The sequence below is a fragment of the Cinclus cinclus genome, chromosome 4 (genome assembly GCF_963662255.1).
Source record: "Cinclus cinclus chromosome 4, bCinCin1.1, whole genome shotgun sequence".
NCBI classification, from domain to species: domain Eukaryota; kingdom Metazoa; phylum Chordata; class Aves; order Passeriformes; family Cinclidae; genus Cinclus; species Cinclus cinclus.
In genome coordinates, this window is record NC_085049.1 from 8,603,899 (window position 1) to 8,627,379 (window position 23,481).

The following is a 23,481-nucleotide window of genomic DNA, read 5'->3' on the forward strand; positions in this document are numbered from 1 at the left end:
TTTATTAAAAATACCTAATTTTTAAGTAGTAAAAGTACCTCTAAAAATCTTTTACATGCCAAAGGAAAATGTTTGAAGATGATTGTTGAAGAACCCAAACCTGTCTGTAGGCAAATGGTATCAGAAACAATTTAGCTGACCTTGCATTTAATTGAAGAACATTATTTCTTGGTGAGGTTCCTTCTGGAGGGAGAAGTTACGCCCCATATACATTACAAATCCTGATTTCAACAAGCCAATTGAACAGTCCAAAGTCAGTTTTACAGATATTAGAGGGCAGACACAGTACAGAAATCAAGTAGTTGAGTTTCCCAGGATTATTTCTCTCTCAACATTGTAACAGTATTCCCACCATCTACTGCTGCAAGAGTTGTATTTAATTTTTTCCAAACTTAAAATATGTTCTCCTCACCAGCCAACAGTGACTTAACATAGTTCTGTTTAGCATAGTACCATTTTCTATTAATACTCTTAAATGCGCTAAATTTACAATATTTCATTATAGATACAGCTTAAAATATGTTCATATGAGCTAAATTAAAGCATTATTCAAGCTCTGGTGCAATGTAAGATACCAGAAACAGCCAGCAGGAGGGGGAACAAGATGATGACAAAAAAATCTGTCTGAGCAAATAATCATTAATTATTCTATTGAAGGCTTGAAGATATATCAGCAGAATTCTGTAGTGAGAAATGTCATTAAAAAAAAAACAACAAAAAAAACCCTATAGCATTTTTCTGACTTATCCAATTTCTTGGTAACGTTTAGATAAAAGACTGATCTAATAAAACAACTTTTTATTTTTACTAATCATCTTTAAATTAAAGCAGAATTTAAAAAAAAAATCCCTAAACTTTGTCTCTTGCAGCAGAGCAATTTCACCATGAAAATGATAAGGACAGATAACACAGATAAAGGATGTGTTAAGGGGCAAAATCCTGATGTGACACCACAGAAGAAAGTTTTGTGACAAAACATGGGAGATTTGCATACAATTTCAAATTATCCCATGATCATGTTGTCACATTGATGGGACACTCAAAAGGAATTCTCAGAAGAAACTAAGGAAGAGTTAAGTCCAGACAATTTCAGAAAAATAATTTTTCCTTTAAGGAGGATGTGGAAAAAGTAGAGCAGCTTTCTAAACTAGCAAGCACTTTTAGGTAAGTTTTGCCAGTGGCAGAGAACAGACTGTGTTGTCTATGCAACATCAAACAAGACAGAGGTAAAAAGGGGAAGAGCTACAGAGAAACCTTTGAGAGAAAATGGAAATTTCAGGGTTTTTTGCTCTGATGGGGGAGTTAAGGTAAGAAGATAACTTTGTGCCCATGTGACTGAACAAAAGCAAGCAGAAAATCTAAGACAAGAATTAGCTGCAAGTTCACGGTGGCTAATAGCAATAATAGCAATTATCATTGCTATTTGCAGATTTTGCTGAAAAACAGCACTCAAACAAGCTGGCAGAGGGAAGCATACAGGAAACTCCTGATACATGGAGTCTCTTAATGTTTCCAACTTCTTCACAAACCTTTTCCTGTTCTAGGGAAACCTTCTCCTCCCTGAGAAAACTAATGGAAGCAGTTTCCCAGAATCACAGAATGGATAGCGTTGGCAGGGACTACAGCGGGTGTCTGGTCCTACCTCCCTGCTCAGGCAGGGTCAGCCTGGAGCACATGGCACAGGATTGTGACTGCGTGGTTCCTGAATATCTCCACTGAGGGAAACCCCACAGCTTCTCTGGGTAAGGTATATATATATTCATATACATAACACTGTGCTTTTCTCTCATGGAATGGCATAAAACAAGAGCATGCTGAGGTCAACAGGGACTCATAAAGGTAATCAAATAAATGTGGCTCACAGGGACATTATGGATACGCCAGGATCTATGGAGAACGATGTCAGAAATACCTAGATCTCATTCCAAACCTCACTCTTTGCAATGTTTTTGGATGTTCTTATTTCTGTCAAAATCTGACTTGTGAAACCCAAAGTTTATGAATCATATTAATAAACGGTAGTTACACAGTTTTTGGGTTTGTAGATCGTCAAACAACAGCGTAAGTTTTAATTCACCAATAGTTTTACAGAAAAGGCCGAGTAGATTTTTTTTTCTAAACGCAGCAGAGCAGCATAGTTAATAGTTCTTTTCCCATACGCCTGATTAGCAGAGAGCAAGACAACCACCTTCCAGTCGTGGATGAGCCATGGCTGTGGCAGGACCCGGATTTGCTACTTGCTCCAAAAGAATGTTCTCTCGTTTCAGAACAATTCACGGACTCACAGAATCCATTAGGCTGGAAAAGACCTTTGAGATAGCGAACTCAAGCTCTGACCGAGCACCACGGATGGCGAACAGCCCGTGTCACGGAGTGCCACACCCAGGGACGGTGACAGCACCGCCTCCCAGGGCAGCCCGCTCCCATGTCTCATCACCCTCTCCGGGAAGGAATTCTTCCTCAAGCCCGACCTGAACCTCCCCAGCTGCAGACTGAGGTCTCGCACTCTTCTCCCATTCCCTGGGAGAAGGAGCCCGACCTCACCTGGCTGCACCTCCCTGCCAGGTGCTGGTAGAGTGATGAAGTCACCCCAGCCTCCTCCTCCTCCTCCTCCTTCTCCCTTCCAATACCAGATAAATACGGTTCCAAAACATCGCGTATTTACTCGAATTAGGATACCAATTAAAATTATAACGAGTAGAAAAGAACGCTTTTGGAAAGCAGGTGTAACTTTATATGTAATGTCTGATCAACAGCAACTTTGAAGAAGGCTCGGAAGTATTTTGTGTCAAAAAGAGTCCCTTTCTTCCACTGAGACAGCCGGTGCCGAACGCAGGCAGCGGAGGTGGACGGAGATCGGTGTGCTTTGAAAGGCCGGGAGCTCCTTTCCCAAACGGGCATCAGCCCAGCCCCTGCTGAGACTGCAGCGGCTGCTCTGGAGCTCAGCTCGGCCGGGCGGGAGCGGCTGCGAGCGGGGGTGCGGATGTGGGTGGAGGTTGGTGTTGGTGTTGGTGTTGGTGTTGGTGCCGGTGCCGGCGCTTCCCCTTTGCCGGAACCGCGGCTGCCGAAAAACCGAAACCGCGCCCCCGCGCACGCGCGTTCCGGCCCCGCCGCCCGTTCAGCCGAGCGCGCGCCGCAGCCGGAGGGCGCTCGCCGGCGGCGCGGTGACGTCACCGAGCCGGCCCCGCCCAGACCTACAGAAAGAGAACGTGCGGCGCGGGACGCTCCCCGCCTGCCGCTCCCCGCCTGCCCCCACCGGCGGCGGGACCAATCAGAGCCCGCTCTGCTACTCAGCCCCGCCCGCCCCGCGGTGACCTCACGGCTCCGCCCCTGGCGGCGGAGGGGCGCAGCCAATCAGCGCCCTCGATCCCGTGTTCCGCCCCGCCCCCCTCTCTCCGCGCTCCCCCCTGTTCCGAGCGACAGCGGTGGCGGCGCAGCTCGGTCCTGTCCGTGCGGGCGGCGGCGCTTCCCCGGACTCGGCGACATGGAGTGCGCTGCGGCGGGGGCCGAGTTCAACATCCTTCTCGCCACCGATTCCTACAAGGTGGGCGCGGACAGTCGGGCGGGAGAGAGGGGGTCACCTCTGCGGGCACCGGACTCGCCGGGGCGCGCCATCTGCGGGGCCCCGAGCCATGCTGGCCCCGCCGCCACCGGCCCCGTGTCCCCCTAGCTGGAGCTGGGAGATTTCCCGGTGTGCCACTGAAGGTGCCCGGCCTCACCCGGGCCGTGCGGGGGGGGGGGGGGGGACGGACGGACGGCGGAGGCCCGGCCGGTGCTGCCCCATTCGCCCCCAGCATCCCCGAGGCGCTCCCCGCGGGGTGCCCGGGGCCGCGCATCCCGGGGAGGGCGGTGGCGGCGGGGCCAGAAAAGAAAGTGAAAGCGGGCGGGGTGGGCGCCGCCATCCCGCCGCCGCTGGGCGCGGGGTCGGCCATGGCGGGCACGCGGGAGGCGGGGGCCGTCCGACCCCGGGCATGGTCCGGCCCCGCCGGGCTGCTCGCCCCCCGCCCCGGCCGGGCGCGGAGAGGGCGCGCGTGTCGCTGCCGCGGAGCGGTCACTCCTTCCCTTCTCCCGGGTCTCGTCCCTCCCGCTCTGCTCCACTCGCGCCGGTCGCTGCCTGCGGCTGTGTGCCTGGCGGTGATGCGGCGCGCTCCGGGAGCCGGCTGGTGCCAAATACGTATTTTGTAGCCCCGTGCATAGCTCCCGGCCGCTGCGGTGTCACATTCGCTAGGCAAGGTATTACTTCAGAGGGGCACGGCACGGCACGGCCCTCCCTCCGTTTCTTGGAAATAGTGATGCTGACAGCAGAGTCAAAGTGCAGGTGCCCTGTCCGCGCTCCGACCCGGTGATTTCTGAGCCGGCAGCTCCTGGCGTGCCTCGCCCCGAGTGTGCCCGGGCACAAGTCCTGCCCCTGCGCAGCGTCGCGCTCTTGTAAGCGCTCAGCCTCCAGATCCTGGGCAGAGCCAGCGTGACCCCCCCGCCTGGCTGGACACATGTGCCCGGCCTCTCCTTGGCTGGAACGATCGTATTTCCTTCAGGAGTTGCATTTGCAATGTCGACGAGGTTGTTGGTGGCCTGAACAAAACTCCAGTAACAGTCCTGGTTATCGTTGTAAAGCATGTGTTGTGATATAGCTCTTTGAGCGTTGAGCTGCTGGGATGAGTTTCAGGGATGAGGGTACTTCTGGATAGAGAAATTGAAAGCAAAAGCTATATTGTGACTAGGTCTTGTTACTGAGTAACTACCAAAGTACAAATCTCACTATGTGGCTGCTGCTGGCTTGTAGTGATATTATTACTACTATTATTATTTTCATTATTGTTGTTATTGCTATATGTTACATTAAGATATAAAGGAAGTTCACAGTTATTGTTGCTGTTTGAAGGAGTTTTGGAAGGTGGGAAGATGCTGATAAATCTTGGATCAAGGGCTTGCAAAGCTGCTTCCACTCAGGCTGTAATCTGGCTACAGTGCTTTTTATGAACTAGCTTCAAGTGTTTGTTATCAAACTTATTCAAATCTGGAAGATACACTTTTTTCCATGCCTGATACTAATCACATGAAATGCTGCAGGCTTTGGTTTAAACAGTATCTATTTTACTTTGCACACTACTTTTCTAAATTCTCTGGGTGTGCTCAAGGATTGGCGGTAGTGTGACACACTGGAGTGACAGAAAAGCAGTTTGTTTCTGTTTTGTTTGCTGTTTCATAGTATAGATGACTTGGTTACATTCCAGGAGTGGTAGAAATCTTTAAGAGATCAAATAAAAGTCTGAGGTGTTCTTCTTTTTTATTTTTTCCCACTTCAAAACCGAATTTGGATGAGGTTTTCTGTGGCATCTAGGAGCATTTTATGTTATATTTAGAACAGTTACCCCCCTCAGTTGCTTTTTTAGGGCTGTTCAAATTGTCTGTCTTTTTATATGCTTTTTTTCCAAATCTTAAGAACACCATTGTCTCTGAACCATGCTTAAACAAGTAGCTGCTTTTATCTTGTTAGGTAATATGAGCAAACATCACTTATCTTCCCCCTGGATGATACTGTCATTTCCTAATCAATGAAACACTTAGCAAGAGCACTTTCAGTAAAACTGCACTAAAATATCTCGTAGTTTGCAATGTCAAGCTTTTTACAGGAGTTACCAAACACTCTTATTAGCAATTAAAGCAAAAGTGAGAGTTGATTGGGGAGTTTTTGGTTTTTTTGTTTTTTTTTTTTTAATAGTTCTGCTGTATCCACAACTGTAGCATCTGTTTGTGTATGCAGAGCTGTCTGTACATAACATTTTGACTGAGAAAAAACATGGATCATCTCAGAAGTTTACATGGGGATCCAATTGCAGTAGATTCTGGTCCATACAAGCTAATGTTGGTGACAAAAATCACATAGAAATAAACAGCTGTGAAGGAAAAAAATACATGCAGACCATACTGAGTGGTACAACCCTAGTTTAGGCAGTTGTCCATCTGAAAAAAGTTGTGGTGTCTCAGGGTCATATCTGTCACAGCTTGTTAGTTTGAGCACTAGCTCCAGTGCTCAAGTGTCCCAGTTCTCTGTTGCTGCAGTTGGAAATTTGGGGTGAAAATACAACTCATTACTGGTTTAGTACTTACACAGTTTCAGAAAGAAAGTGATGTAGTAGGCAAAGATTTGTCTGTTGAGAGCCTATCCAACCTTCCCACCTTCTACACTATTTTCCTGTCTGCATGTGTGTCACAGGACATTTCCTTTTAAATAACAGATTATAAAATATTCAGTTTCAAAATCTTAAAATGTTTTGGAAAAACTGCTGCGTATCATGCTGATTGCTAGTAAAGTGAGTATTTTAGACAAGAGTAGTTCCCAGTAGGTGAATACACACTGTTTCCAGTACTGAGCTTCCATTATAGACTGGATCTTACTCAATTGTACAAGTGCTCCAGGATTTTGAGGCTTGGCTTCAAATTATACAGTTTATATCTAATCCCAATAACAAGATAAATGTTTTTACATCACTTATATTCTTCTTCCTGTGTACTTTGTCCCATATTCTTAACCTTTTACAAATTCCCCAAAAGTGTAATTCCTCCTTTATGCTGGTAATTATATGCCATCCCCTCAGAGTCTGGGCATGGGCATATGGTACGGTGTGTGTGCAACATGCTGATAAGTAACAGCAGTCTTTTTAATTCTTCTGATCATGAGACTCTCAAGAGATTCATCGATGCAGTGTTATCTGGGGAACCTCATTGTCTTTATGTGCAGTATTGCAATGGCATTTCTATTAGTGAAGTTTTCTGCTAGGGGACTTGGCATTATTGAAAAGGGGAAGTGTTTGAAGTCAAAGTCCTTGTTGATAGAAAGCTGCAAGTGAGGGGGGGTGTCAGCAGGCTCCTGTTTGTGCTGTGTGATGTCTTAGTCTTGTGTCTATAGCAAGACACAATTTATATAGCTGCATACATATAGCTAGCTCTATATAGATTGTACAGTGCTCTATAGCAATCTGTGACAGTGGGGCTCTGTTCACTCTCTGCCCTTCCCCAGTGAAAGGTCCATGCCCCTCAGTGCCTCATTTGTCTGACATTGTTGACACACCTCCTCTGCATTTTCTTTCTCTTTGATTCCCAGTGCTCTGTTTAGGCTATGCTTGTTTATTTCAGCACAGGCAAAAAATAATTTCAGTGTGTATGTAGTCTGAAACTGTACTGAGAGGATCAGCTTGTGGGAAGACAGCCGTGACTGGCACAGGCCAGGCCTGGGTTGGATGGACCATGAGCTGCAAGTGGGGAAATGATATTGATTGAACCTTGTTTGCTGGAGTAATAATAGTTTATTTTGCTTTTGCCAATGAGATCTATTACTATTCCTTGGCATGTTTGGTAATTAAGCTGATAGCTATAATAAGCTGCCATGCAATTACCTCTTAGGAGGAGCTGACTTACTATCTAGACTGTAAATGAGATCCGTTTCAGAATTAATTTCATTCTGGATGCTTCAAGGAAACCCAGAATATATGTTTTAACTCTGTATGCCTTACATGTTGAATTTTAAGTGTTTGTCACTTCAAATGACTTCTATTACTCTGCGTGGATGTAGGAGAGCACTGACTTCCGAAGCACTTCACGTGAGTGTGTTTATTCTAGGCTCTGACAGCCTGTATATTCTTTATTTAGAAGGCTAGAGGTATGTGGGGAACAGACAGGAGTACTCTTCAGCCTACTGGGTTTGACTAGCACTTAATGACTGCAAAATATTCTTTACAGCAGCCCATATATATATTTTTTTTTCCTTAATTAAAATCTTTTGGTGGGAGTGTGAACATGCTCTCTTATCTCCTGTAATTCTGCCAGTGGAAAAGCATTGGAAACGTCTGGCTCGACACTTCTTGTAAGACACAATCTTCACGCTCTCTAGGTTCATTATCTTCCAAGTTTTGATTTGCAGTCACATGGTCCTGTTACAAACCCCAAGACACCATTGCTCGAAAGGAGCACTGCAACTCTACAGTATTCGGACAATTTTTAAATTAATGGAAAGCAACCCCTTCTAGAACCATTGCAGCTTTCATTGTTGAAAAGGTAAATGTTTTTCCTCTTTCATTATGGAACAGGAAACTTATTGCAGCATGTGCAGTAGTACAGCTGACTTGTCACAAATGTATAAACAGTAAACATAAGGAATTTTGCCATCACTTTTGTGATAATCTTGGATGTAAAACTGCTAGTTTGACTGAGGTAGAGTTAATTTTCTTGTAGCTGGTATTAGGCTGTGTTTTGTGTTGAAAACTGCTGATAATTCAGGGATATTTTTGATTTTGCTGAGCGATGAGCTTGCACAGAGTCAAGGCCTTTTCTGCCCCATACACCATCCCACAAGCAAGGAGGCTGGGGTGCACAAGGAGCTGGGAGGGGACACCAGGACAGCTGACCCCAGCTGACCCAAGGGATATTCCATACCACATGACATCATGCTTAGCATATAAAGCTGGGGGAAGAAGGAGGAAACGGGGGAGAGCGTTTGGAATAGTGGCATTTGTCTTCTTCAGTAACTGCTACATGGGCTGGAGCCCTGCTTTTCCGGGAGTGCCTGAACACCTGCCTGCTCATGGGAAGTGATGACTGAATTCCCTGTTCTGCTTTGCTTATGTGCAGAGAAGTTTTACTTTCCCTGTTAAACTCTTCATCCCAACCCATGAGTTACCCACTTTTACCCTTCCAATTCTCTCCCCTATCCCACTTGGAGGAGTGAGTGGCAAGCAGGCTTGATTACCAGTTGAGGTTAAACCACAACAAAAACCATGTAAATCTTTAGTGGTAAAGTAATCTACTGTATCTAAATGTAGCTGTTTTTAAGCAATGTATTTTGTCTGAAAAATTTAGAATACAATCAGTTCCAGTGCTTACACTTGAACCTTGTGTTTTAAATTAATGTGGACTGGGTCATGTATAGCATCTCTGCTGATAATGTGCAGCTTCCATAAGAATTTAGTAGCTTGCATGTGCTTTCCTTATTTTTCATAGTACTGTCTGGTCTCTTAAATTCTTTTTTTCTCACCTCTGGTCCTCTTATTTTTCAGTACACATATGAAAAATGATGGATGAACTCAAATACAGAGACATTAGAAGTGGTACAAGGTCATCATTTGGTCATAACTTACATTATCTTATCTCTCTCATCTCGTAAGAGCAGATATCTCTCAATATTCTCACTTTGGTTCTTCAATATTGTCTCAATCTTATGCATTCTAATAAGGTCTCTTTAAGGCGTGGGGTGTTTTTTTTTTCCTATGGTAATCTGAAGCTTCTATAATCAAAATAATATGATTGTACTTGACTATTTAGATTTTTTTTTTTTAACTCACTTAAAAATGTCTTGCTCTTTACCTGCTGTTCTTGGATGCCCTTTCTCTTGAGTTATTAAAGATTGATTCTTCTAACATTTCCTCTCTTGTTCAAATAAATGTATAATTTCACCACACTGGCTTTTGGTTTGGTTTTCATTTCTACTGTTGTGGTATTGTGTGATTGCTTTGAATTCTACCAAAGCATTTCTGTTGAATATAACTGCTAGTCACAGTTGTGTTGTTTTTTTTCCTGAAGAGGGTCACAATGCCATCTCATCTCGGTGAGATGTATCTGATAGGACACTTCCTTTGCTCCTTAGTCCTGGTTCATCTCATTGTTGCTAATAGTATTGTTTTCCATGTAGACTGTTGACACACTTTGCTTTTAGCTGCTCTGTTGGATAAATCTCCTAAAGGTTTAGGTAAAGCAGTATTTCATACCATGGCCTCTTTCCACAATGTTTGCAAATAATATGTAATACCACAATTTATGGAGGTCTTGGGTGCTTTGCAGAAGTCTCCCCAGTGTAAACCACCAGTACCACTGCACTAAAATGGTCTAACTCAGCACGATGTACTGGAGGCTGAGGATCCCCCAAATATCTCTTGTAGATCAAGGCTTGCAGTACAGTGACCAAACCTGTGCTTAGGGCTCTCATGCTGAAGACCTGCAGTGTCCTGGCCAAGTGGCCCAGTGTCCAGGCCATGCTACTTCTGGTTTACCTGCCACCTGTCCCTCTGCTTCTTCATGGTTGTGAGTGGCATCATGGGTTCAGTGACCAGGTTGTTCTGTACCCATTTTTGCTCAAAGGATTTTTCAAAGTAGCTCCAGAAAGTTCAAATGGTGTCTTACTTGAACTGGTATCATCTTATCACATGAGAGTTACAGTACAGGCAAAATCCTGTTGGATAGATGTTTGGGGAGTTGTTTTCTTCACTGAAGACAGGGTTTGGAAGCATCTTTCTGTTGGTTCACCTTGGGATCTGACCTAGGGGAGCACCAGGAATATCCACCAGTAGATATTTTAGTCACACCTGACTTCTCACATCACATCTGTTTTTCCCATGTTCTCAAATGGTTGAATTATATAGGCTTAAATAACCTTTTAAATTAAGTTCATTGCATTATCTTGTCCAACAAAGCTTGTAGATTATAAGAATATTTATATTTTTATGTTGAAAGTCTTCTTATCTAGTTTAGAAAAATGCAACATTTACCTCGGTCATCCCTATTTTGTGATGAATACCCATTAATTCCTTTTTCTTAAAATTTAACTCTTAATGTTTGGGGTGGGTTTGTCTATAGATGATCTAAATGCTATTTACACTTCATGTTTTTTTCCCTCAAAAAACTTGATTTAGTTAGAGAGATGTAATCCTTGTGGAGGTATTCTCTGTTCAGAATATACCTTTATTTGCATTAAATTTAATAAGGAGCTCTCACAACTAGAATAAAAGCCCTCTATTTCAGTCATAGTGCGTAATCTTGTAGGTAGTAGTTCCAAGGCTGTTTGTCACTTGTTTTATAGACAAAACCTAAACCACAGCCTTTGAACTAAACATCAAAAGGCCTTTGAAGATACTTGGGGGAGTTGTTTTCTTGTAAGGGTCTCTTAATCGCAGTAGAGGCTTTTGTTTGCTTTTCCGTTTGTTGGTTAGGAGGTTCTTTTCTTCCTGAAGAGGAGGAGTTTCCTATTGACTTTATAGTCACTCCTACTTATCAAGAGCTTATCTTTACAAGTCCTGCTTCTGTCATTCCCTAACTGAAAGCTAACTGATATAGAGTTATCAATATCGTCTCGATCTCTAGGTCACATAAAATTTAATTTTAAATATTATACATTGCCTCTGGTTGTTCTTTCTACTCTCGTTTAGGATACAGAAAGATGCAAGTCTTCATCAGACAACAAGGAAAGATCAGGCATTTTTTGAAGCATAGTTTTCATCGCCCAAGTGCCTTATAGCATTGTGTTGGGCTTTTTCATATTGGTTGGTTTGTTTTGTTCTCAGTGGCATTCTTTGTGTCTTCTGTGAACTGTTCTCACTCCTACACATTTATCTTTTTTTCACACTGTTTTTTATCACCAGGCATTTCACTACATGCCAAAACTCTTGACCACAACTTTGGCAAATGGGTATTATTTCCTTCCCATGTCCTGGAAGTCCAGAAATGAGAGCTAACACAATCAGCTGCTGTGACATTTTGTGGGCAGATATTCCTGATAAGTATAGTGTCTTGTCTGAAGGCTTAGGAGCAAAAAAGATGGCCAGATAACTCAGCAGGAGTTGTAGGTCTTGTGCTTAAGTTCAAAGAACATACATAGATTCTACAGCATGGAATTAAAGAATAGTTTTAGGTTGAAAGGGATCTTCAAAGGCCATCTAGTCTAGCCCCTCTGCAATGAGCAGGGACATCTTCAGCTGGATTGTCTTGGTTTGAAAGACAGGTGTCTGCTAAGAAAGGCAGAAGCCTCTCTTTTAAATAGAAAATGTAAACCTCCCTCCCTCCAAATTATTAAGATTTTGAAACTAAGGGGCTCTCAGGCAAAGATAGGGAGTAGGAATAACAATTCTTTACTAGGAAAAATTAAAATAGAAATACAGTGTTACAAAGAACAAACCCCAGACACTGACAGAGTCAGAATACAACCTGACACCCCATCAGTCAGTCAGGGTGTTGGTAGCAGTCCCATTAAATGGTGGCTGTAGTCCTCCTGCAGTGACAGATTGTGGTTCTGTTGAAGCAGTGCTCCTGTAGAAGGGTACAGTTTTCCTCTGAAGGTCCAGTGATGATGTGGAAAGGTCCAGTTTTCCTCTGGAATCCAGTGGGAAAAGGCTGCTTTGGTGTTCCAAATCTCAGCTTCTATCCAGGTAGGAAATGCTTGGCACCTCCTCCTGGCTGGAGCATCTCCCAGTGGGATGATGGAATTTTGTCAGTCATGCAGTGGGACTCGGTGGCCCATTAACAGGAGATATCACTTGGAGGGAGGATGGGTTGTGGAAAAGATGAAGATGACTGCCCCACCTGGTTTTAACAGGTGGCCCATTAGCAGAGAATATCTCCCATGGAGATAAAGGATAAGGATCACTGCCCCACCTGGTCTCAACAGATGGTGATAGAATACATACTTTTGCTCACATCCTGCTTTGCAAGCCAAGACATAGATCAGGTTGCTCAGAGCCCCATCCAACCTGATCTTGCGTATTTCCAGGGATGGATCATCTATCACCTCTGGGCAGCCTGTTCTGGTGTTTCATTACCTTCATAATAATAATAAAAAAATACTATATCTGGTCTGAATCTACCCTTCTTTAATTTAAAACCATCTTTCCTTGTCCTGTGACTACAGTCCCTGCTAAAAAGTATGTCCACATCTTTCTTATAAGCCCCCTTCAAGTAAGCAGTGGTTGGTAATTGTGGCAGTTTAAAGATTGTGATTGTGCCTTTAATTATTGAGTAATATTTAAAAGGGTGCCTCAGCTTTGTAGATAAAACTAGCAGCTTTGTGGAATGTCAAAAAAGCATATTTAAAATTGCAGCTGTAGGATTTGCTCAGATGTAAATATTTTAATTGCCAGGATGTGTGTTTTTATCGTTTAAATAGATTTTTATGTGTGAGGAGTATAACTGAATACTACACACATGACTTGCGAAGTTAGTTCCTTATCTCCTTCAAATACTTAAAGCTACTAAATCAATAAAATATTTCTGTCAAACGCAAAACTTTCATATAGGCTTGAATCCCTAGAAGTGACTATTTTCTGGACACTAGCTAGTATGTATTTCTAGGTTAAGATCTAATCTTACGTCCAAAAAGATAGCTAAACCTGTGATGCAATGTTTGTGGAACTTGAGTGGGGTTTTTTAGGTTGAAACTGTCAGCAAAGTAGTCAGGAGGAGCTGTGTTCCCAGGTATGCTGTATAAAGGATAAATCTGTTAGCATTTCAGCCAGATTTCAGCTCTCAGGTTCTGGTTTGCAGCCAGAGCACTATGTTTTGTGATCATGCTCCAAAGCAGAGCTAGAGTAAGTCCCTAAATGCAGTAAGAAGAGGTGACAGTGTTGGCTTCTGTATCTTGCCCATACTTGGTAAGTTGTATAAACATTTTAAAAGAAACCTGAGTATCCTATCTCACGGAGATCTAGTTTTCATTGTTTAGTTTGAACTGTTGTGAACTGTTGGAACAGCATCACTGCTTTGGTTTGTTCTTGAGCTTGCCACAAGGAATTGAGATATTCATGTGGAGAATTGGTCCTGGGACATCTGCTGTGCACACTTGCAGCTGCTGGGCTTTGTTGAGCCTTTACTCTGAAATCACAAACTGAGAAGTCCAGTCCCAGTCATAAAAAGCAAAATTTTTCGTGATATTGCTGTAACTTATCTTGGTGGCACCAGTGGGAAGGAGTTCCCCCTCTCCATGTCTTCATAGTGCATGAGCATTTTAAGGATTTGTTACAGTACTTTTTTCTTAGAGTGCATTTAATACAGTTTCTCGTGAGGGCTTTGTATGCATACTTATGTGTGTGTTTGTGTTCATATACCCATTAGTTAGAAAGACATGTCAAATGGAACCTATTTTTGTCTGCTCCATAGTAAAGAAGAGAGGATGATATGTGTGTTTTCTTTTGTACGGCGATTTTGTTTTCCTTTAAGTGTGATGATATCCTGCAGAGAGTTTTCTGCGAGCTGGCAGTGTCATGTACTTCTTGGAAGTTCTGCATAGAGCTAGGAAAGGGCATGTTATAATTAATGAAGTGAGACATTTATTAATAGCTAGAACTAAATCTAAAAGCCAGGTTTTGTCTTCGGGTCTAACATTGCTACTCTTAAACATTGCGCTTTTGAGCGGCTGTGGAATTGTAACAGAATAGGTTTGTGCTCCATTAAATGCCTGTGGTGCCATGCTTTGTTTGAAGTCATGCAATGACAAGCTTGGGTTTTATTTGATTGGCCTTGTAAACCTCATACAAGCAAAGACAATAGAATGATCTTTAAATTGACCTTTCTTGAATGTTTCCTTGAGCATTGGAAACACAACCATAAACAGCCTTGTGCTGGTACAGGAGAACCAAAATATGCAGTTGAGTAGTTCATTGTCCAGTCTCAGTGAAATACTAGATTTAATAGAGATTTGAGCGGAGAAGGAAAATTGCTGTTTTAAAATCCTTTAAGTTACAGTTTTAGGAACACGGGTAAGGCAACCTTCAAATACTTTTCTTTGAGAATGTCAGAGATATATTTTAAAAATCGGGACAAGAAGGGAGCAGCAATAAAGCTATCCCTTTTCCAATTCCTTGTGGTATTTGAAACAGAAAATTTTAAGGTTATTTGGAGTAAGTAACAGCAAGAAATATATAATGAATTCATGGTCTAACCTGTAAATATGGGAGTTTGAAAAAAATTCAGACATGAGTTTCCCATCATTTGAGTTTCTTTCTGATATACGATGTTGCTTTCTTAGCTGTAGGAACAATCTTTCCTTATGTAATGTATAGATTTGTTCACAGGCTTCTCATCATAATTTAAGAAAACTCTTGATACCTTCAACTTTTGGGATACCTTACCTTGATTTGTATATTCTGTAATTTATATATTGATAGTATGAAGTTTCTGTCATTACATATTCTTTTTGTTTAATATGGAATTAAGGATTTTGCATGGTGTTTGCTTTTTACACATTAGGATATGAAATTTTGCAGGTTTAAAGTTTTAAGTGTTTAGACTGTTTAAGTGTTTAGAGTGTGCTTGTTTCAAATGCTGTTAGTACTCAAAGTAAACTTTGGCTATATTTACTATCAGGAACTCTGAAAAGCTGTAATAGTTGAATTCGGCATAACTTTGTGTGTTTTATGACCAATTTCCTCATAATACACAAAGGCAGCAACCTATCATGCTTCCTTTATGTTGAATGTGAACTTCTTCAAATTTGGAAAAAAACTTCCATCTAGCAAACTTTGTAGGGAGGTACAAACCTCATGTAGATTTTAGCAGCATTATTGACAGTAGCAGGTTTGTAAACTGGCTTTGCTGTAACCAGGGCTTGAGAGACCCTCTCTGCTCACGTGGGTAAAGGCCATTGCCAAAGCCTTCTTCAGTCTGGGTGGCTTTTTTTTTAATCTGAGCTATGGCATGGTAGCCTTCAAAACTTCAAATACAAGCAGGTATTTGGTAGTGGCAAATCCAAGGCTATTAGGCTTAGCCAAAGTGTGGTAGAGTGCAAACTGACCTAGAACATTGGTGTTCAGTGCTGCTCTTAAAATCCTAGCCAGTGTCTTTCCCAGTTCATCAAAGTCATCAGGGGAGGGGAAGATTAATCTCGGGGAAGAAGATGTGATAAAGAAACAAAGAATTACAAAGGGAAGACAGTCTTTTGAACTGAAAATTGAAGGAGGTTAAAAACCTGGAAATTCCCTAAAGACTTGTGTTGAATGTGAATGGATAAATAATCACAGTCCAGAAGAGCTGGGAGTTACTTTTAAGCTTTAATGTACAAATATGACTTCTCTTGGGCTTTGTAGTGATGTTTTGAGTTCTTACTGAATTTTTTCTTGATGTAGGTTACACATTACAAGCAATATCCACCTAACACAAGCAAAGTATATTCCTACTTTGAATGTCGTGAAAAGAAGACTGACAATTCCAAATTAAAGAAAGTGAAATATGAAGAAACAGTTTTTTATGGCTTGCAGTACATTCTGAATAAATATTTAAAAGGTAACTCTCTCAAATACCAGTAAAACCTTTCCTCTAATTAAATGTCTTTTTCTCAGGCTTGTAGTCTTATAGTTGAAACAATTCCAGGTTATCCTGATACACCACAAGTAGTGATGTGCATAATATCTTATTTATGTGATTATGAAAAGAGTTGTCCACCCTCATAAATTGGTATTGACTTCTTAATCCAGACACCTCTGTACTATCTTTATTTATGCCAGTGGTGTATTAAAAATGAAAAGGTGTTCACATCCCAAATTCAGTGGGCAAAATTGAAACCAATGGAAAGAGACCAATAGAGTCACAAGCAGATAAAAGATTTGATGGAAAATACATTGTGTTTTGAATATTAACTTCAGTTCTGTATTTGCTTGTTTGTTTACTGTGTAAAACAATAATGGTTTTAAATTTCCTTAAATTAAATTTTAATTTTCCTTAATTTGTGGATGGCCCTCAGCTTAGACCATTGAGTATGGCAGCTACATGTGAAAGTGGTTTTTATACTGACAATTTTAAGAGTAACATCTGAAAATTCTTTGGTGCTGTTTAAGATCCTGTTTGCTTTTTTTGCCTTATGTACAAATATCACCTGTTCTGACCTGAGTGCATGTTGCCTTCTGCCAAACTTTAAAGGAAAACTTTAGTCATGCATTTCACATATCTTTGTCTTGATCCAATAAATATCTCTGCCAATTCCACCAAAGATTGAAATTCCATTATAATCAAAACACTTGATAATTTTGTTTCTTTTGTCTTTAGCAATCTGAGGGTTGTTCTCTAAGGTAGATGACTGGCCCTATAGCAGTAGCATGCTTATCCAAATAATGTGGTTAGTCTGCTGGTTCCTATCACAAAGTGGTCAGTCAAAGGTTGGTTGGAAAGTCTGTCCATGGGGATTCTCCCTGGAATGGCATAGCTTAACCCTTGTGCCAGCTCTGTCTTTGCTGCCTGTGCCAGCTTGCACGATCAACACATTCCTCTGGGAAAAGCACTACTGTTAAAACTCTTGACTGGTTTTTGACCGTCATAAAAGAGTAATAATCTCAAATTATCCTGAGTCATCTGCAAACCACAAGTGTATTTTACCCTCGTGGTTTCTTGAGCATTCTAATCTGTTTAAAACATAAAAGTAAGGTTTGGTTTAATAATTCTGCATTTTCTTCGTATCTTTGTTGAAGGCAAAGTAACTTTGCTGTGCCTGAACCTTTTTGTTATTTATTTTTTCGGTTGATGAATATTGCAACTTTCTAAGCTTTTATCTGTTTCTGAAACTCCAGGTAAAGTGGTGACCAAAGAGAAAATCAAGGAAGCCAAAGAAGTATATAGGGAGCATTTTCAAGATGATGTCTTCAATGAAAAGGGATGGAACTATATTCTAGAGGTAAAAAATAAATTGCAAAAATATTTGGAGATCATTGTGAAGGATTTCTGAGTCAGCTGTAGAATAAATATGACAGTTTCTCCTTTTAATCTTGATAGTAAAGACTGGATAAATTTAGTTTCTCATGTTTAGTGTACAGGGAGTAGCAGCTGTCGAAGAATAATCATATAATTGTAATTCCTTAGAGAAAAGTAATTTTCATCCTTTCAGATGCCAAATGAGGCTTTGCAGGTAATAAGGATTTATGGCTGCCATCAGCTAGCTCCTGTGAGTGGGGGCTTGTTGGCAGGGCTCCATATGTCATGCAGCATCATTTACATTTCTTTCTCTAATCATTACAGTTTTTACTCTAATACAGAAAGCATTACAACTTCTTGGGTGTATAAATAGTTCCAGAAAATACACATTTTGTTCAGTTGTTTTGTAGATTTTTGAGGTATATGAATGTTGAACTTTGTTATAAAATACAGGCCTTGAGCACTTGTGACACGCAAAAGTTAAGTCTTTTCACAATTATCTTTTTCCCCTTTTGTTTAAAAAAGTGTTAGACTTAAGTAATTACAATCATCTCTTCTCTGTAAAAGCAGCAGATTCAGACTAATAGTATTCATCAGAGCTGTACTAATCTCTGCAGATTAATTAAGTGCTAAGTTTCATTGTGGGTTCTGGTGAGTGAATATTTTTGGCATTTAAAAGCCCTTTTTTCAGTCCTTTGCATTTATATTTCCCTGGATACCCTAATTGTATGTACTTTTATGGTGGCATCTGCTTATTAATATAACTGGATGTCATCTTGCCACCGGGGTGGACCGTAGGTGTGCAAGAAAAGAGTGAATTTCAACTAAATGTAACAAATGGCAGCAAGGTAAATAGGCTCATGGTTTTCTAAGAGAGAGTTATGGAGAGGTTTGTAGAGGACTTGCATCCAGTTCAAACAACTACAAGTATGAATTCAATCCATGTTTGTGTTTAAGCTACATTGTGAATCTGTGTTAAAGTAAGCTTGATCTCTCTTTGGATGAACGGAACAAATACACTTTTCATGTTGCATGCCTGTCCTCACTGAGTTGTAATGTGGCTTGGTTTAAGTCCATTCAATTTTTAGTCTAGTCAAAATAAGCATTCGTGCATACCCTCTGTGTATTTTTATTCCTTTGTCAGGTTTTCTTATTAAAATTGTGTGTATGTGTACACATATCAGTTTGCACTGAGAGTAAATGAATGGGTAAATACTGATAGGGTGAAGGGGTGAAAGAAAGGAATGGATTTCCTGGACAACAGTGGGCTGGTGTAAAGGCTGGAAGCATGTAAGCCCTGAACTGTACAAGTCAAGTCTATCAAAAATTTTTGCAAGGGGCTATAATACAGAGCCGTGGCACAATTATATCACTTTCTTTTTCCATGAACAAAATCAATGCCTACAGTAACTTTGAAATCTGTTTGGGTTTTTTTCACTGAACTATACTTTTGCCTTTATTCAGTCATTAATAAATTATTTGATCCTTTTTTTAGTCCATACATCTCCAAATCTGACAACTAGACCCTGTGTGGAATATAAAGACAATTTGCTTCAGGTTATTACATTTTTGAATAAACTTTTAAACTGTAAGGTAGAGGAGATTTCTGATGTCTGTTGAGTACTGGAGAGTATGTTTTGATGCTACTTATGAATCTGTAATTCCTCTGAATTGATGCAATTTTTGTTGCCTTTAACAGGATACCTCTTGGGAAGCTTTCTGTCAAAATATATTATCATCCAAAACATTCTCAGTATTGCCAGTACAGCTTGCAGAGCTGTTTCAGAAAGTTACAATTATTCTCCTACAGTTGCTATTTGCAGGTTACTCTTTTTCAAAAGGCATATTTCACACAATGTTTAGTTTTTTGGGCATAAAAGACTGACAAAAGAGTGGCATTCCAGTATGAGACTTCATGTTTAGTGAGTAATTGAGATGAAAATATCTTTCTTAAATAGTTATTAAATGTATCTTGTAATAAATGAACTAAACAAATCTGGTGGATTTTTTCAGAGGTCTGGGTAGTAGCTAAACTTTTTTTAGCTTACTGCATATGAAAGCACTGAAGAAAATAAATAGTAAATATTTCTTGTTCTGTAGGTTGAACTTACATATTTTTATAGGATGCTTAAGCCTTCCTGGCTCAATTTGCCCAAAGAATACAACTGATAACCATCATTTGTTTTGATAAAGAGACTGGTTTTTAAGTTACGGGATTTTTGTCTTTTTTTCATAAATATGGATTTTTTTCATGTATTTGGACTGGTGGGTTTATTTTTAGAGTTGAAAGAAATTAAGCAGAAGAAAAGCTTTTATTTACTCATAGCCTGACTTTTATCCACTGCAGTTAAATAAGAGGTGTGGGTCCTAATCTTTCCTGTTTTCTAACAATATTACTGTTTCTTACACAGAAATATGATGGCCATCTTCCCATAGAAATAAAGGCTGTTCCTGAGGGTTCTGTAATTCCCAGAGGAAATGTTCTTTTCACAGTAGAAAACACAGATCCAGAGTGCTACTGGCTCACAAATTGGATTGAGGTAAGTTTTGGAAGTTTAACATGTTTCTTCTAAGTAGATATTAATGCACTTTATTTTAAGGTTGAATCCTGTATTGCTTTAAGGGAAATCTCTTTAAAAAAGGACTTAAAAGGGCAACTTTCATTTTCTGTTTTAATTCTTTTCTGTAGTCATCTTGCACGTACTTTTTCCCCCACCTGGCAAGAGATCATAATAATCATACAGGAGATTCACAGCAGTACTTTCATCCATAAAAAAGGGGGATGGGGGGAACTGTGTGTCAGTATCTTGCTAGTGATAACTCCTGAGAAGGTCAATACCTTGCCTACCTCAAAAAAAGCTAATTACTTAAGCCCTAAAGCAAACTGGTGGAAGCATCAGTACTTTCTGAACAGGGAATGAAAATTAATAGATCTTTTTGTGTCTGATTAAATGCCAAGTGGGCATTGTCAAGCTCTAAACAAATATGCACCTAATATTGTGATGGATTTTGTTTTAGACTATTCTTGTGCAGTCATGGTACCCAATCACAGTGGCTACAAACTCTAGAGAGCAGAAAAAGATTTTGGCCAAATATTTGCTGGAGACTTCTGGCAGCTTGGAAGGACTGGAATATAAACTGCATGACTTTGGCTACAGAGGAGTTTCTTCACAAGAGGTAATACTGCTTCTCTAACAATTTGAAAAGTCTGATTGTTCCTAACTCTGAAGACTTGTAGCATGTGTCTGCTCACCTCTGTGGCCCTGTTCTGCTCTGAAACTGTGAGTGCACAGAGCACTGTGTTTGGGCTGTGTGTGGAGGGGGAGCTCTGAGATGGGGATGTCTGGACTGTGAGCACTGGACTGGAAGAAGTTTTCTGTCTTCCCAGTGTAAGGGAATGAAGAGAATATAAGTGGGAATTGAGTCAGTCCTGCTGTTACAAATTAGTGCTAGGTGGTGACTGAACTTAGGCTTCTGTATTTGGCATGGAAACTGAAAGTTGCATCTTCTTCAGACTGCAGGAATAGGAGCTTCAGCTCATTTGGTGAACTTCAAAGGAACAGACACTGTAGCAGGAATTGCATTAATTAAAAAGTACTATGGTACAAAAGATCCAGTTCCAGGATATTCTGTTCCAGCTGCTGAACACAGGTAAGATACTAGTCTAAGCCTTTCTAAAAATAGCTTAACAAAATGAAATTCCTTTCTTACCCATCTTTGTATCCAGAAATATACCATACAGTATTAGCCTTGAGTAATCCAGCTGTTAAAGCTGCAGTTCTGTACTGATGCCTCTGTATCTTCTAGGGGCATGTAAGTAGCATGGCTATTCTTAGCTATAAATGTATTTTAAATGTTTTTAACTATAACCTTCTTATTGGTGTCTTTTTAGAATAAGCTTGTAGGCTTATGGTCTGTAGATATTGAGGATTCACATTGAACTTCAAATTTTGTTTTAAATATAAAATCATAAATTGACAAACTCAATGAGTTGCAGTTCTGGACTCTAACAGTTCATGTTCTCCCTCCAGAAAAGGCAGTTGCTCTCTAGCTTCCCATCAGTATAACTAGTAATGCTAAATCCTTGCTTAATCACTAAGAATGGTGAATGAGTTCTTAAGAATAAGGAAACTGATCTCAGACATTTGTGACTTGTCCACACAGCAGATAATGCTGGGATTTTAAGATAAAAATTCAATGCCCACTGACTCTTATGCTGTGCATGAGAGCGTTTTTAGGTCTTTGCACATAGGTTACTAAAGTCACTTATATCAGCTGGTCTGAGCAGCTACGTTCAACTGACCAGCTGATCAACTGCATTCAGTAACTTATTACTGCTCTCAGCAACTCTGGTTTATGCTTGTGGCCTTGTACCAAGGGCAATGTTCTGAGGTGCCTCTGGAAGATTGTTTGTATAAGTTAGAATATTCATTTTATATCACTGCTAGAAAAGAAATTAAATTCTGTTTTCTTTAGATTTTTCTAACACATGGTGAGGTGCTTTGTTCTTGACTTTCTATTTTGTAGCATGAAGTTGTCAGAGCAGATGTTCTGTTTTTGAATCTGTGGTTCCCAAACTGTCTGAATTAAATCTGTTTATTTAGTATATAGTGTATTTGTAATCCCTCAAAGCAACACAGTGCTGATAAACATATAGTTTCTGCTGTCGTGTAATCATACTGCTTATCATTGTCTTGAACTGTTGCTGCTAGGAAATAGAGAATGACATATAAATGCAAGTCTAATATGAATTTTTCAATTGCCTTTGCAGTACCATAACAGCTTGGGGAAAAGATCATGAAAAAGATGCTTTTGAACACATAGTAACACAGTTTTCTTCAGTGCCTGTATCTGTGGTTAGTGACAGCTATGACATTTACAATGCTTGTGAAAAAATATGGGGTGATGACCTAAGGCATATAATTGAAGCCCGAAGTCCAGAGGCACCACTTATTATTAGACCAGATTCTGGGAATCCCCTTGACACTGTTCTAAAGGTAATCCTTTTTTGAAGCCATTTGTATACAAGATTGGGAGGACAATTGTTTGTTTTGTAATGACTGGCTAGCAAACATATATAATGATCTAAGTTGGTATGCATTGTATATATTTGATGCTGGCTAATTTGGACCTATGAAAAATGTAGATGTTTACTTAATCTCGGTGTAGATATGGAAACTCTTTTGCAGTCCAAATAGTTTTGTATTTTTCATCAGTCCTATTCTTGCATATGGTTCTTGAAGCTTTTACAAATTACCAGTTTTGCAGATGTAATGATGTTGGAGTGCTTTCATAAAGAGAAACTTTTGTCTCTTAACAAATGCAATGGGAAACAACTTGAGTGCTAGTAAATTCTTACTACTTACTACCTTAGTTTAGGTATTGTGGCATGCCAATTCACTATATTGTGCTACAAATACATGTGTAACCCTCTTCCCTCTTTTATAAGATGTACATTTAAGTCAATGGCACTGACTCCACATTGAAAAATGCTTCTTACCCTTATTGCTCTTTAGAAAGCATAATGATTGTTGAAGTTGCATAATAAAAGCTGTAGATATCTCTGAATTTGAGTAACTGTCAGCATTGTCCAAGTAAGATGGCAGGGGCAATATTAGTTATATTGGTATTTTATCAAATTAGATCTATACAGCTTTAATTTTTTTTTTTCCTTTGCTTTGGGATAAGTGGCATATCACAGATAGGAACTCTGAATGACCTTTATCAGAGCTGATAAGAAAAACTCCTAGCTCAAGTGTTTCATTTTAATTATTTGTGGCTTACAAAATCATAAAAAGCTGAAAGTCTCATCCACCATCTTAAGGGAGGTCAAAAGAAGAGCAGGATCTTCAGCTGTCACATTTAAGAACAAAAAGTCACAACAAGCCAAAGGAGAGAGTGTGGAAGCATGGTTCTGATTAGCTCTAGGGTTCAAGTTCTTAAAGACCCTATTGTCTTTGACTGTTTTAAAGGCTTCCACCACAGTGGCTGGCATGCTTTTTTTTTGTGTGTGTGTGTAGATAGATTTAGAGCATGATTATGTCGGTG

General features: G+C 40.4%; 1 protein-coding gene across 1 annotated transcript in view; it reads left to right on the forward strand.

Annotated features, from left to right (window-relative positions):
- The first annotated feature begins 3,466 nt into the window (after window positions 1-3,466).
- NAMPT (nicotinamide phosphoribosyltransferase) overlaps window positions 3,467-23,481 on the forward strand; it is a 31,172-nt gene continuing 11,157 nt past the window's right edge. Inside the window, exons 1-7 of the mRNA XM_062491613.1 lie at window positions 3,467-3,544; window positions 15,879-16,035; window positions 17,313-17,416; window positions 19,845-19,973; window positions 20,452-20,610; window positions 20,948-21,084; window positions 22,205-22,430. Of these exons, the coding sequence (XP_062347597.1) occupies window positions 3,485-3,544; window positions 15,879-16,035; window positions 17,313-17,416; window positions 19,845-19,973; window positions 20,452-20,610; window positions 20,948-21,084; window positions 22,205-22,430 (972 nt within the window). The 5' untranslated portion in view covers window positions 3,467-3,484. The remainder of the gene's footprint in view (window positions 3,545-15,878; window positions 16,036-17,312; window positions 17,417-19,844; window positions 19,974-20,451; window positions 20,611-20,947; window positions 21,085-22,204; window positions 22,431-23,481) is intronic.